Source organism: Castor canadensis, chromosome 11, assembly GCF_047511655.1.
Source record: "Castor canadensis chromosome 11, mCasCan1.hap1v2, whole genome shotgun sequence".
In the NCBI taxonomy this organism is placed as follows: domain Eukaryota; kingdom Metazoa; phylum Chordata; class Mammalia; order Rodentia; family Castoridae; genus Castor; species Castor canadensis.
Window position 1 is genome coordinate 109,990,273 of NC_133396.1, and position 14,162 is coordinate 110,004,434.

The 14,162-nt window shown below is 40.7% G+C and overlaps 1 protein-coding gene across 3 annotated transcripts in view; it reads right to left on the reverse strand.

Annotated features, from left to right (window-relative positions):
* Nucleotides 1–14,162, reverse strand: part of Setdb1 (SET domain bifurcated histone lysine methyltransferase 1) — a 32,537-nt gene that overhangs the window by 2,638 nt on the left and 15,737 nt on the right. For 2 of the 3 annotated variants that reach the window (XM_020155816.2, XM_074048173.1), the window contains exons 9-19: nucleotides 13,836–14,026; nucleotides 12,093–12,222; nucleotides 10,824–10,971; nucleotides 10,580–10,738; nucleotides 9,952–10,020; nucleotides 9,023–9,646; nucleotides 8,446–8,562; nucleotides 2,474–2,643; nucleotides 1,082–1,710; nucleotides 469–497; nucleotides 117–249 (exon numbers count right to left, since the gene is read on the reverse strand). In XM_020155816.2, the coding sequence (XP_020011405.1) occupies nucleotides 117–249; nucleotides 469–497; nucleotides 1,082–1,710; nucleotides 2,474–2,643; nucleotides 8,446–8,562; nucleotides 9,023–9,646; nucleotides 9,952–10,020; nucleotides 10,580–10,738; nucleotides 10,824–10,971; nucleotides 12,093–12,222; nucleotides 13,836–14,026 (2,399 nt within the window). The remainder of the gene's footprint in view (nucleotides 1–116; nucleotides 250–468; nucleotides 498–1,081; nucleotides 1,711–2,473; nucleotides 2,644–8,445; nucleotides 8,563–9,022; nucleotides 9,647–9,951; nucleotides 10,021–10,579; nucleotides 10,739–10,823; nucleotides 10,972–12,092; nucleotides 12,223–13,835; nucleotides 14,027–14,162) is intronic. The other variant, XM_074048174.1, reaches the window with a different exon arrangement.

Consider the following 14,162-nt stretch of genomic DNA (forward strand, 5'->3'; position numbering starts at 1 on the left):
GTCAAGACCAAAGAAGCAAGGAGGGACCTAACAGTAATTGTAGTGAAGGTGAGACTGTTCCAGATTTCTTTACTTGCACAAGGGTGGGTAAGATACAACTTGTGAAGGTCACTTACATCAGGGTTGGACTGGGCCGAAGCCATGAGTCGCCGGCTCTGATGCATACTAGTCTTACTAGGTGGGCGGCGAAGTCCTTCAGGCTTCATGGGAGAAGGATTATAATTGTAATTTCGAGAACTTTCAGTAACTCTGATGGGATGAGAAGGAATGAGATGGGATCAGGTCATTGGCTTGAGAAGGCAGACTTGGAAACAAGTCAAGAAGAAAGATAAGCACTGGGCTGGGGGTATGGTTCAAGTGGTAGAGCACATGCCTGGTAAGCTCAAGTAACTGAGTTCAAACCCCAGTACAACCAAAATAAGTAAATAAATAAAATTTAGAAAAAAACCAAAAAAGACACACACTTACACTGATATTTTGTTTCGGTCATCAGAGTCCTGGAAAAGAACAAGAGATAAATTCTTTCATGGTCTAAGGTAACAAATCCAGTATACTGTCTTTGTTTCAAATGACTTTCAAATACATTAGTCAAGTCAGTGAGGTACACTATCACAAGTGTACCTGCATACCTCGTATGAAGAAATCACTCTGTAATTTGTCAGCAAAAATCACTACTGCATCACGAATCTCCTTTGGCAGGGCTTTAAACCCTTCCCAATGATGAGACATAATGCTCATGGGAAGAATACTATGAGCGCATTCTTACATGGACCCAAGTTTCAATACTTGTAACGTGGGAACTTCCAATGTCATTAGACATATATTTGAATCAATTCTTGTTATTTTTGTTTCAGACAGGATATCATTATGCATATCCTAAGCTGCAACTGTAGGCTCAAGTGATCTTCCCTCAAACTCCCTAATAAGCTGGGACTAAAGTGTTTGGTTTTGAAATCAATTGTTTCTCCACTTTAGCAGAGAGCAAGCATTAAAAACAAAACAAAACAAAAAACCACACTTGTGGTGAGACTGTATTAACTGTAACTAAGTTAAAAGCCACTGCTCTCAGGTAACTTCTTACCTCTTTCTTGGCCTGCTTGATGTCTCCTTCATCCTTGATGCCCAGTCCTGAGGTGGAGGCCTTCTCAGCCTCCCCTCGGCCTCCCCCAGTCCGGCCCTCCCCAACTTCACCAGTCTTGAAGGATGAACGGCTATCAGAGTCAGCAAATCCACCTTCACTGACACTATTGCAGCTCAACCAAGAGGCTACCTTATTCTTGGGTGTTTCTTCAGAGGAAGGTGGATTGCAGCCCCCTCCAGAGATTGAGGGAGGGATAGGAATATGTGGGGGCCCAAGGTCCGGGGGACGGGAGTCCTTGGAAGCTGTCTCAGATAGTCCATTTTCCTTCTGGCCACGAGTCTGCCTTCGGGTAGCATAGCTGCGCCACACTGAACTGGTGCTGAAGTCCTCGTCCTTACAGAAGTTATCATCTGAGCTATCATCATTGGACTCTTCAGGGTCCTCTGTACCACTGTTACCATCTTCCTGGTCCTTCAAGTCTACACCACTGCTGTCAGAGGAACAAGGAACATCACTCTCATATCCTTCTTTAAAGTTCTCCACGCTCTCTATATGATCCAGATTTGCAAAGTACTCATCACCCATTTCCAGGCCTTCCTTGTCTGCAAAGTCATCTGTCAGGATTTTGCCTGAGAATGAAGAGAATTAAAGGCCTTCTAGGTTATGGGGACCTTTTGGAAAAAATAAGGGTTACTTCTTCAAAACACTATCCATTAGCATAGTCAAAACGTCTGCATTATAGTCTCTTGTTCCTTGTGTCTTAACTATTAAGACCACTCATGTGTCTTAACATTAAGAGTACAGGGAAGCTTACTGTAGTTTTTAATTTAGTCTTTTTGCCTTTCTATTTCTTATTTCCTGAAAGAGTTTTCAGCTAAAAGATCTCTGGGTGGAGTGATATGGGAGAAGATGATACAATGGATGATAAATCATTGTTTCTGAAATATCAGTGTCCAAAACTTTCTCTCTCTTTATTCTTGTCTTTATGAACCACTTTTGTCCCTCTCTGGTTCACCCAGAAAGGCACATTATTCATTGTCCTTTACAGAAGAAATCCCTGCCAACTCTTGCTCCCAGTTCAAATTATCAAGTACTTTATTCTTTAATTTTGGGGTGCTAGGGATTGAATCCAGCATTCCTGCATGCTAAGCATACGTTTTGCTACTAAGCTACACCTCCAACCCCTAAACACTTTTTCTGAGACAGTCTTGTTATGAGGGCCAGGTTGGCCTGGAACTTGTGATTCTCCTGCTTCCACCTCCCCTGTGCTGGGATTACAGGCATGCACCACCATGTCCAGCTAGCACTTTATTCTCATGTTCAATTTGTCTCTGGTTCAATTCCCCACTATGTCCCAACCTCAGGGAGCAACTCTTGTATTTCATCACCAACCTGCATAAATACACACAAAAGAGCCTTTGGCAATGTCATCCAAGCAGCGGATACCCCAGCCCTTGTTCTGTGTCTTAAATAGCTGTAGCCGAACCTGTAGTCCATGCTGCACCAACCGATTTGTGCACATGTTTGGGTCACATTTGCAGCGTTTGTTACACTCATAAACCCTGGGAGGAGGTTAGAATAAAATCAATGACACGATCACTAGAGCACTAGAAATTCACAAAACAAAGATTACAAATTAAGTAATAACTTTAAGTGAGTGGATTTATGGAACTATCTATGCACTCTGACACATTTGGGAATACAGCCCAATGAAGCAATTCAGAAGAAAAAAAATGATTTCTATATAAATATGTTCATGGTGATATACCACGTAACAGCGAATGCCTGAATGCCTAATGCCTGGAGAAGATCTAAGCAAACAATGTGAATACAGATTGTAGAAACATCAGAATAAGTTCACAGACTATGTCAATTTGTAGAAATGGATTCATAAAATAAAGACAGCTGAGAAAAGTAGGAATCAATATTATAGATATTGAAAGGAAATAAAGGCACAGGAGGAGCTGGGAATGTTTATGGGATTTTTTTGGATAAAGTTAATTTTCTTTCATTTAGTAAACATTTATTAAAACAGCAAGTTATACAAGATACTGAGAATAAAACAATGAAAAAGGTCATAATCTCTACCTTCAACAATCTCAACCTTCAACAATCTCATATTCTCAATTTAAGAATTTAATTTAATACACTATTAAAATTAACCAGGATCTTATGGCGCTGGTGGCTCACACCTGTAATGCTAGCTACTCAGGAGGTAGAGATTAAGAGGATCATGGCTCAAAGCCAGCCTGGGCAAATAGTTTGTGAGACCCTATCTCAAAAAAAAAAAAAAAAAAAAAAAAAAAAAAAACCAACACAAAAAAGGGCTGGCAGAGTGGTTCAAGTGGTAGAGCACCTGTCTAGCAAGCATGAGGTCCTGTGTTCAAATTTCAGTACCTTCTCCCCCCTTCCCACCCGCCCCAACCAAAAAAACCAAACAGCATCTAGTATTAAAGGAAGGTAATAGATATACTGAGAAAACCATTTGTTTCAAGTCTCAATGCTTCTGCTCAGTGTTAGGGTTTTATTTTTTATTTTCCTGGTATATAAATTTAAGGGAAGCATTTACTTTTAGAAAGATGACAATAGTACAATTAGTTGGTTGATAACATTAGTCATATCCCTCTGAAAAAGAATCAGATTCTATTTATTAAAAATATATTTTGTATTTAGCATTATGTAAATGCTTTACATACATTTTAAAAATTCTATCCTTAAAGCAACCTTCCAAAGGTTGATTTGTTTATAGATTCTTAAATTTAGAAAGGACTACTGGGACTGGAGATGTAGCTCAGTGGCAGAGCTGTTGTCTAGAATGCATGAGGACTTGGGTTCAATCCACAGCACTGCAAAAATAAATAAATAAAAATAGAGAGTTATAGAACTGTGATATACATAGAGAAAAATATACAAAGAGGACTACATATATAGATAGCTCCATGAATTTTCACAAACTGAATATACCATGTAACCAATACCAGACTAGGAAACAACTCTGGGAATAAGACATTTAAAATCCTACTGGGAATAAAGGGCTGTTTGTGTTAACATCATCTATTCACAGCTGATAAAATAGGGTCAACTTAGAAGAGAAAGGGTTATGTAGAACTTAGGTCTATCGCCACCTAAGAAACCTTTAGAGTAGCTATACCAAGTCATTCATTCCACAAAATTTGTCTAAGTGTTTACTATGTACCAGGCATTGAAACCTTTAGAGTAGCTATACCAAGTCATTCATTCCACAAAATTTGTCTAAGTGTTTACTATGTACCAGGCATTGTATTAAGTTAGCTGTTAGTGATACAATACTGTGCAAAACAGATAAGGATAAGTTGGAGGTGTTGCTCAAGTCATAGAGTGTTTGCCCAGCAAGCATGAGGTCCTGAGTTCAATACCCAGTACCTCCAAAAAATAAAAAAATAAAAAAAGACAGATTAGGTTCCTAGTCCTCATGGAACTTCCATTTCAATGAGAAAAACAACAAAACTAAGTCACAGATAAAATTGTTATAAATACTATAAAGAACACAAACCTGGTGCTCAATGAGAAAATTAAGGGAGTGAAAATGGCTCACTTTTAGAGTGACCAGGAATGGTCTTTCTGAGGAGGGGAGATTAAAGCAGAGAGCTCAAGGTTAAAAAGACAACTATGGAAAAATCAGGGGAAGGATGTCAAGAAGGCACAGTGTACACAAAAGCCCCAAGGTAGCCTATACTAAAAACATGGGATGAAATGGATCCAAGAAGTGAAGAATGTAAGCATGGCTGGAACAACTATGGAGAGAGAGATAAGGGGAATCAGATAGTACAGTATTTTGTAACCAAAGGCTAAGGGCTAAACTAAACTCCAAGTGCAATGGAAGCTGTTAGTTTTAAGTAGGGAAATAGTAAACATTATTTGTGGTCACTCTAAAATACTTTTGCCAGGCAGAGTGGTACATACCAATAATCCCAAGCACTTGGAAGGCTGAGGAAGGAGGATCTCAAGCTCAATGCCAGCCTGGGCTACATGGTAAGACACTGTCTCAAAGGACAACAAAAATTTTTATAGGGTTGAAGATGTAGGTTAGTGGTAGAGCACTTGACTAGCAAGGCCCTGGATTCATACTCCACACCTCCCAATGCATCTCCCCCACCATTCAGCATTATTAAATCTAAACATTGTTATAAGATTCAGAATTCTTCTTGTAATTAAAATATAAATGATAACTACAGTACAACTAAATAACTATCTTTTCCCTTTTTTTTGAGATAGGGTCACACTATGTACTCCAGACTGGCTTCAAACTCCTCCTGTCTCAGCCCCACAAATGCTGGGATTACAGGTGTGTACTACCACCAGCTCTTTTCCTTTGCTTAGTTTTCTATGTTTTTGGCACAAATTCAGTCCTTAATTCCCTTCTCCCTTCACTCTTCTGGGTTGGGTCCTGTCTCTTAGATCTGATGCCTTCCTCTTTCTTGGTTTTCTCTCTCATTGTAAACATTTCTAGTAAAAAAAAATTTTTTTTTTTTTTTGCAGTACTGGGGATTGAACCCAGGGGCCTCCCACATGCCATCCAAGCACTCACTACAGAGCTTGAACTAATAACATCCAACCCCTTGATAGTGAGAAAAGTTGCCCAGGCTGGGCTCAAATTCATGATCCACCTGCCTCAGCCTCCCCATTAGTTGGAATTACAGGCATGTACCACCACATCTAGCTCTATTTCTAATAACTTTGTGAGAAGGGGAATAATGAACAACTTTGAGATACTAAAAGTCTAAAATGTTCTTAGCTTATATGAACACTTAATTAGTAGTTTGCCTCAGTTAAAAATCTAGTTTGTAAATAATATTCCCTTCAAATTCTGAAGAGATTACTCAATTATCATCAAGCTTCCAGTGTTATTCTGGGAAAGATGAATTTGTTTCAAGTTTTGGGGGGGGGGGGGTGTGTGTGTGTGTGTGTGTGTGTGTGTGTGTGTGTGTGTGTGTGTGTGTGTGTGTGTGTGTGTGTGTGTGTGTGTGTGTGTGTGTGTGTGTGGCTGCACTGGTATTTGAACTCAGTGCCTCACGCTTGCTAGGTAGGTGTGTTTATTATTGTCTGAAGCACTCTGCCCTTTTTTGTGATTTTTTTTTTTTGAGACAGGGTCTCTGGAACTATGTGCTCAGGGCTAGCTTCAAACTGAGATCCTCTTGATGTATGCATTGTGAATAGCTAGGATTACAGGCGTGAGCTACAAGTGTCTGTTTTTTTTCCTTCTTTTTTTAATGTGGTCTATTTCTCCTTCCTAAACATTTAGAAGTTTTTTCTTTGTTCTCTATGTTCTGACATTTTATAACCATGCTATTTTTTCTTCAATACTGGAGTTTAAACTCAGAGCCTAGTGCTTGCTAGGCAAGCACTCTTCACTTGAGCCACACCCAGCTCATTTTGTTTTTGTTATTTTTCAGATAAGGTCTCAAATTTCTTGCCCAGAGCTGGCATCAGACTTTGATCCTCCACTTCTGCCTTCATGTACCACCATGCCCAGTTCATGATCATGTGTCTTATTGGGGATCTATTCTGATTTATTATGCTGAGGACTGAGTAGTCCTTTTTCTTTCTCTCTCTCTTTTTTCCTTCACAGAGCTGGGCCTTGCACATGCTAGGCAAGTGCTCTAACACTAAACCACACCCCAAGCCCTCGAGTATCCCTTTCAATTTGGAAAAAGATCCTTCAATTACAGGAAATCTTTTTCTTTTTCTAGTGGTACTGGGGCTTGAAATCAGGGCATCATGGTTATTTGGCAGGTGCCCTACTACTTCAGCCATTCCACCAGCCCTATTTTGTGTTGGGTATTTTTGAGATAGGGTCTTGTGAACTATTTGCTCGGACTGGCCTTGAACTGCAATCTTCCTGATCTTTGCCTCCTGAGTAGCTAGGATTACAGGCATAAACCACCAACGCCCAGCTATAGGAAATCTTAAATTATTTCATTGAGGCATTTTTCTTTACCTCTTCTGTCAATTACGTAATCTCAAACATTAGGTTAACACATATAAGTTTACCATGCTGTATTCCACTTTCCCACTGCTGTCCTCAGTCTCACGAGCTGGTTCAACCTCTAAATCTTAGGGCACACTGGGATTACTCCTGGCCCCTTCTCTATTAGCAGCATTCTATCTAGATGAACTCATTTGAGCTTTAAATATTTACACCTCTGCTACTGATTCCCAGGTCTTTATGTCTAACTCTTACACTTTGCTACCTTCTTGGTATTTGCACTCAGACTGCCTAACTGGCATCTTGAACTTAACATGGCCAAAACAAAAGCTAATTCTCAAACCTGCAAATCCTTTGGGCTTTTTATCTCAATAAAAAGCACCAACATCAGTAAAGTTATTCAAGCCAAGAACTTATAAATTGTCCTTGATTCCATTCTTTTCCTCCTTCTTCCCACTACAGCTATCAAGTTTTGTATCCAGATTTACCTTTTTAATGTATTCTAAATTAATACTTTTTTTTGGGTGCTGGATATTGAACCCAAAGCCTTTCACTCTACCATTAAGTGATATCCCATACCTATCCTCTTTCATTTCTATGGCCACCTCTTTTCTAACATAAGCCCCAGCAACCACTACTTCTTCCCATCCATACTCCTGTACTTATCTCCTAATTGGTCTTCCAAATTCTGCTTCAGCTCCCCTAATACTTATACTCCACAAAGAAACAAAAGTAATCTTGCAAAGGCAGATCACATTACTTACTTGGTTAAAATCCTCTAATTGCTTTCATTGCACCATGAATTTGATTCTAACTTTTCATTCTAGGCTACAAAATCCTATATAATTCATTCTTTGCTTGCTTCTCCTCTCTGGAAAGTAGATCACTTGCTAGAGTAAATCATAATTAGAACATTCACACAACTATGAAATGAAATTAGTATCCAGGTGTGTTTTGTTTTGTTTGCGGTACTGGGGCTTGAACTCAGAGCCTTCACCTTGAGCTCCACTAGCCCTATTTTTGTGAAGGGTTTTTTGAGATAGGGTCTTGTGGAACTATTTACCTGGGCTGGCTTCAAACCATGATCTTCCTGATCTCTGATCTGATCTCCTGAGTAGCTAAGATTATAGGCGTGAGCCTCCAGCACCTAGCAGCATCCAGTAATACTAGTATTACTAGATTTTTTTTTTTTTAAAGACAAGGTCTCAGTATAAAACTCACTGTGTAGCCCTGGTGGGCTTCAAATTCACATTCCTTTGGTCTCCACCTCCTAAGTGCTGGGAGTGCACTTAGTGTGCACCATCATGCCCAGTCTAATTTTTAGATTTCTGATAGCTTCTAGAAGCACAGAAAAACAACATACTCCTCAGCCTCTGACTATCATGCTCTGACTACTTACCCTGTTGGTAGACACTCTTCTAATCTCTTGTACTGGTAGCCAGAGTTAGGGTTGATTTGGCCCCCTGGGGTGCAGGCTGTAGCCTGGATAGTTAGCTGATGGCAGGCACACTTGGACCTGTGTAAAACAGAAAGGTATGACAGCTATACTTGTGAGATTTTCTTTCAATAGAAGAATTGCTACTAAAAGGATGGGGATGGGGACAAAGTAGTTTTAAATTTTTTTCATACTTCATGTGTAAATGAAAAAGGAAAAGAGCAAGAGTAAAAAAAGAATGAGATTAAAATAGAAAGGAAGAGAATGAAACAAAGTGGCACTGAAAACATAAGGAGAGGATCAGAGAAAGAAACAACAAAAGTCATATATACCCAGGGTCACTCGGTGGGGCATATCAGACTCTGGCCTCCCTACCTCATAATTTTCATGAAGGCCTTATGGCAGAAGTTCCAGCTGAGGGAGGAAGTAAAGGGAGACAGGGAAAGCACCACAGATATAAGACAAAGAAAGAGGTGAAAAGAAAGGCAACCATAATAAAGTAGGAGGCAGGGGTAGCAATCCCCCCATTCTCCCAACTCACTTGTCCCGACAACCATCCTTGCAGTCACAGCCAACCAGAAATTCAGGGCCAGTGTTAATGAAAACACCCTTGCCTGGGATACGCTCTTTGCTGTAGGCCACCTGGGGTGGGGGGGTTGTGTCAATCTCATTAACACAAGACAGAGGAACATCTTCTTTGCCATAGGTGATGTCCAAAATATAGTAAAAAGGCTTATAGGGCTGAAACTTTCGGTCCACAAGAACATATGGATCCAAACAAAACATCTCCAGAAAGAGGAAGTCACAGCCAGTTTCAAATAGGTAACGTTCAATCTCCTGCATTGTCCGAAGGCAGAGACCACAGGGTGTCTTATAGATAACATGAAAGCCCATCTTGCGGTTAACTCGGCGTCGGGCTGTCATCCTCCGAAAGTCATATAGTAGTGGGACTAACAAAGGGTTCTTGCCTCGGTACTGCTCATTTCTCATAGGTCTGATCCGAGACAGACAAGTATAGCTGCAGACATGAGGCAAATAGAAAAGCTTCTCCATGGGGGCACGGTAGGAGGGCTCTGCTGGGGCCCGCTCTAGCATGCCATGGAAGGCTGGTGGACCTGGAAGAGCTGGAGGTGCTGAAACAGAGGTTGTAGAGCCCAAAGGTGATCTGTAAATGAAATACAAGTGATCAAATCAGAAGGCAATAGGACCCCTCTGTTATATAATTATCCCTTTTGGCTAGCTAAGTCATTTCTCTCATCTTTCATATAGTTGTGTTTTTTTGTTTTTTTTTCCCCAGTGTTACTATTTAACCCAGGCTGGCCTCAAACGCACAATCCTTCTGCCTCCGAACTGCTGGGATTGCAGGCATGTGCCACCACACCCAACTAGCTATGCTCTTGAAGCTAAAGTTGTCACAGGAAGCCAGATCCCTTGTCTTACCAAACCTGTACAACAAAATTCCCCACTTACTCTTCACTGACTGGAGGACATGGAGGAGCTGTGGGTGCTGGGGCAGAGGTTGTTGAGCCTAAAGGTGATCTGCAAATAAAATGCAAGAGATAATGCCTCTATTTCAACAGTGCACCTTTTCTTAAAATGTGTTTACTTATGAATTATGGAAGTAGAGTCCAGTCTTCTACCAATGCTTATTGTCTTCTATGTATCCTATAAATGTCTTTACTAAATCCTAAGATTGAAGGAAAGACATGGTATATCCTTTCTATTCAAGCAATGATGGCACCATGTTCGATGAAAAGTTTTAGGCTTTTTTTTTTTTTTTGTGGTACTGGGGTTTAACTCAGGGTTATCATATTTGCTAGGATGGCACTATATCTCTAAAGCCACACTTCAGCTCTTCAATGAGAAGTTTTGAAAATGACTTTCTAGTGATACTGTATTTCCCGGTATCCAGTTTTTAATTCAATTTTTCTTATTTTCTGTTTCTTAGAAAAGTCCAAGGTTAAACTAAATCTTACTTTTCGAGTCCACATTTCTCACTGTTATAAGTTTAAAGTACAGTCCCTTGGAGCCAGGGAACTGCACCTGAATCAGTCCATATCGCTGACCTGTTCGTAAGAGACCCTAAGAGTTTTCTCACCTGTACATCTGGTTAATCCCAGGTTTCCCACCAGGGACAGTTTCACTGAGTGCAGGGGATGTAGGGGAGGAATGACCAGAGCCCACAGATCCTGGACGGAATGATGTACTCTTTTTGGCTACCTGCTTCCGTGACTGAGCAAGCTGGCTTTCCAAGCTTCTAAAAGAGTAAGAAGAAATAATGTAACAAGGGATATGGAAAATACATGGGACAAACTGGAGAATAAGGAATGAATAGCACTCACTCATTGTCACCTGCTTGGGGAGACAGAGGTGGAGCAGGTGGGGCAGGTGGAACTATGGGCTGTGGGGGCTCCACTGGCTTAAACTGGGTTCCAGTACTGGTCAAATCCTGTGTGTATTGGACAACAGGGCCTTTGCTCCTCACAGCACCTATATGAAAAAGGAAACCAACCACTGACATGATAGCTATGTCAGCTGTATTCATTCATACATCTTACTCTCTGAGTAAGTGCACCAATGAGGTGAGATAATAGTTTATGATGATTTTCCTTTTTTCTTCTGTTTTTGGGTTGAACTCAGGGCCTTGTGCTTGGTAGGCAGGTGCCCGACCACTTGAGCCACACCCTCAGACCCTTTTTTGCTTTAGCTATTTTTGGAACAGGGTCTTGAGTTTTGTTCAAGCCAGTCTGGGCTGCAATCCTCCTATTTATGTTTTCTAAGTAGCTGCGATGACAGATGCGTACCACCATGCTCAACTATTGGTTGATATGAGGTCTCACTAACTTTTTGCCAGGGCTGGTTAGATCCTCCCAATCTTCACCTATTAAGTAGCTGGGATTAAAGATGTGAGCCATCATGCTCAGCTATGTACTGGAATTTTTAGCAATACTGGGGTCTGAACTCAGGGCCTTATGCTTGCTAGACAGGTGCTTTACCACTTGAGCCACTTCGCCAGCCCTTTTTTATGTTGGGTATTTTTGTGACAGGGTCTTGAGAGCTATTTGCCAAGGCTGGCTTTGGACTGCAATCCTGATCTCTGCCTCCCAAGTATAGGTGTGAGTCATTGGCGCTTGACTTATGTAATTGTTTGGAAAAGACCTTCCTACCTCAGAAAATTTACCTCATTAATTATGTTATACTTTGGTGTGTATTTTGAGTGAAAAATGCATTCTTTGATCAAGTAATATTGCTGGGAAAAAAATCAACTGAAGTTATGGCAGAAACATAAAGGAACAACGAAAAGTACTCTAGGCTTCAAAAAAATTGACCATTGATAACAGACAAAGCAATTTTCATGTGGATAACAGAGGTAACTACTACCCCCCTAACCTGAGCTATTTTCATAATTTTCTGTAGCTGTTTCGAATGAAATCAGAGCCATAGTAATGTGGAAGCAAAAACACAAATTCATCACCGCTAGTGAACGTAGGGCACATGTCTTATTTCTAGTAAGTTAGAAGTATTACCCTTGTAAACAAAACAGCATTATATATAATCTCCTTTGCTGTTTTTCCTGTTTCTTCCCTTTCTCAGTTATCTTCAGGACATACCCATATTTGGACGTGTCCTGAGCTGCCCGCCTTGTTTCTTTTCTAGTGCAGAGGCTGAGGATGTTTTCATGCTGAACATTGGCTCCAACCGTGTAGAGCCTCGATAGATCCACTCGCATCTTTTGTCATCCTGGGAGACAGGCAGAAAAGGAGGACAAAGGGAAATGGGTTAGGGTTAGAATCTATCCTGTTACTTGTGGAGTATACCATAAGCCACCTTTGGGAAATCCCCTTGATGAGTCCAAAACTATTCTATTCAATAAACTGATGCACCAAGGTCTCTGATCAGGATATACATATATCAGATATATCTGATATATTTGTATCAGGAATATAAAGAAGAAACAAGTATATAGTACTTGTTTAAGAAAGTACAGGAGAAAGTAATAAACATTTAAAAAAACAAAAGAGAGAGAAGAAGAAATAACAGGAGAGCTGAATGCGATGTACATTCCTATAATCCTGGCTACTCACGAGGTGGAGATCAAGAGGACTGCAGTTCAAGGCCAGCCAGGGCAAAAAGTTCACAAGACACCCATCTCAACCAATTAAAAAAAACTGATGAGATGGCATGCGCCTGTCATCCCAGGTATGGAGGAAACATAAACAGGACGATTACAGTCCAGTTCAGCCTTTGCATAAACATGAGACCCTATCAGAGTAACAGCTAAAGCAAAAAAGGGCTGGGAATGTGGCAAAGTGGTAGAGTACCTACCTAGCAAGTGCAAGACCCTGAGTTCAAACCCCAGCATGACCAAAAGCAAAGCAAAACAAAACAAAAAAAGAAATTACAAGAGTCATGGATGTCCACAATAAGCATAAAAAGGTGACAAATGGACTGGTGGAGTAGCCAAGTGGCACAAAATCTGCCTAGCAAGAACAAGGACCCAATTTCAAGTCCCAAGGCCAGGTACCGGTGGTTTGGGTCTGTAATCCTAGCTATTTGGGAAACAGAGATCAGGAGGATAGTGATTTGAAGTCAGTCCTGGACAAACAGTTCTCGAGACCCTATCTTGAAAATACCAAACACAAAACAGGGCTGGTGGAGTGGCTGAAGTGGTAGAGCACTTGCTTAACAAGCTTGAAGCCGTGGGTTCAAACCCCAGTATGGCCAAAAAGAAAAAAAGTGTGATTTTAAAAGGGTTGTGAGCATGGCACAAGTGGTACAGTGCCTGCCTAGTGAGTGGAAGGCCCTGAATTCAAACTCCATTATCACCCCTTTGTCACATCTTTGTGATGTGACAAAGATCTTAGGGCTTAGGGACAAAGCGCTTCTCTGTGTAATTGTAACACAAAGAAGAGTATAACTCTAAGGTGTGGGGGGGGGGCAGGGGCAGTGAGCAGGGAGAAAAAGGATGGATACAAAGAGTTAAATTGAGCCTTGAAAAATCATTGACACCTCCAATTCTTTGATCTCTCTTCTTTGTTCCACTATAGTTCTAAAACACTAACACTGGAAAAATGAAACTGGCTTCCTTTTCTGTACCTATATACAATGTATGTACGCCTAGAGGAAAAAAAAAATCAAAACCATGCAGATTAGTTAAGTTCAGAGAATCTGTTTTCACTAACTATCCTTATAGGAAAAAAAGGACAAAATAAAATTTGACCAAAATAGTAAGAACAGACAGCAAGAAAGAGGAAAGTTATGGAACAGCTATGAAATCATCCTCATTATTGCCTTTTATGCCTGACCCCCAATTACACCCTCAACTTTCCCAAAATTCTAGGGAAGAATGGTACCAGGAAGAGGATTCTGACTAGGCTGCCATCCACTTCCTCAACACGGGACTTCCACCATGTGCCTTCCCACTCAGTCTTGATAAGCTGGCCGCTCTTGAGCAGCACCATGGGACGGTTAGGGTACGCAGTGATATATTCCTCTATGAAGTCTCTGCAGGAGATGTCTTCTATATCCTCCCAAGTCTTTTTCACTGTCCCAAGGAAGAGGCAGAACTGAGAGAGGGCAGGTTAGGATATGTCTTGATAGGAAAAAAATGTTTGGCAAGGAGACATATGATATTTTTAAAGTTGAAAGGGAGAAAAAAAAATCATAACCTCAAGGGAAGC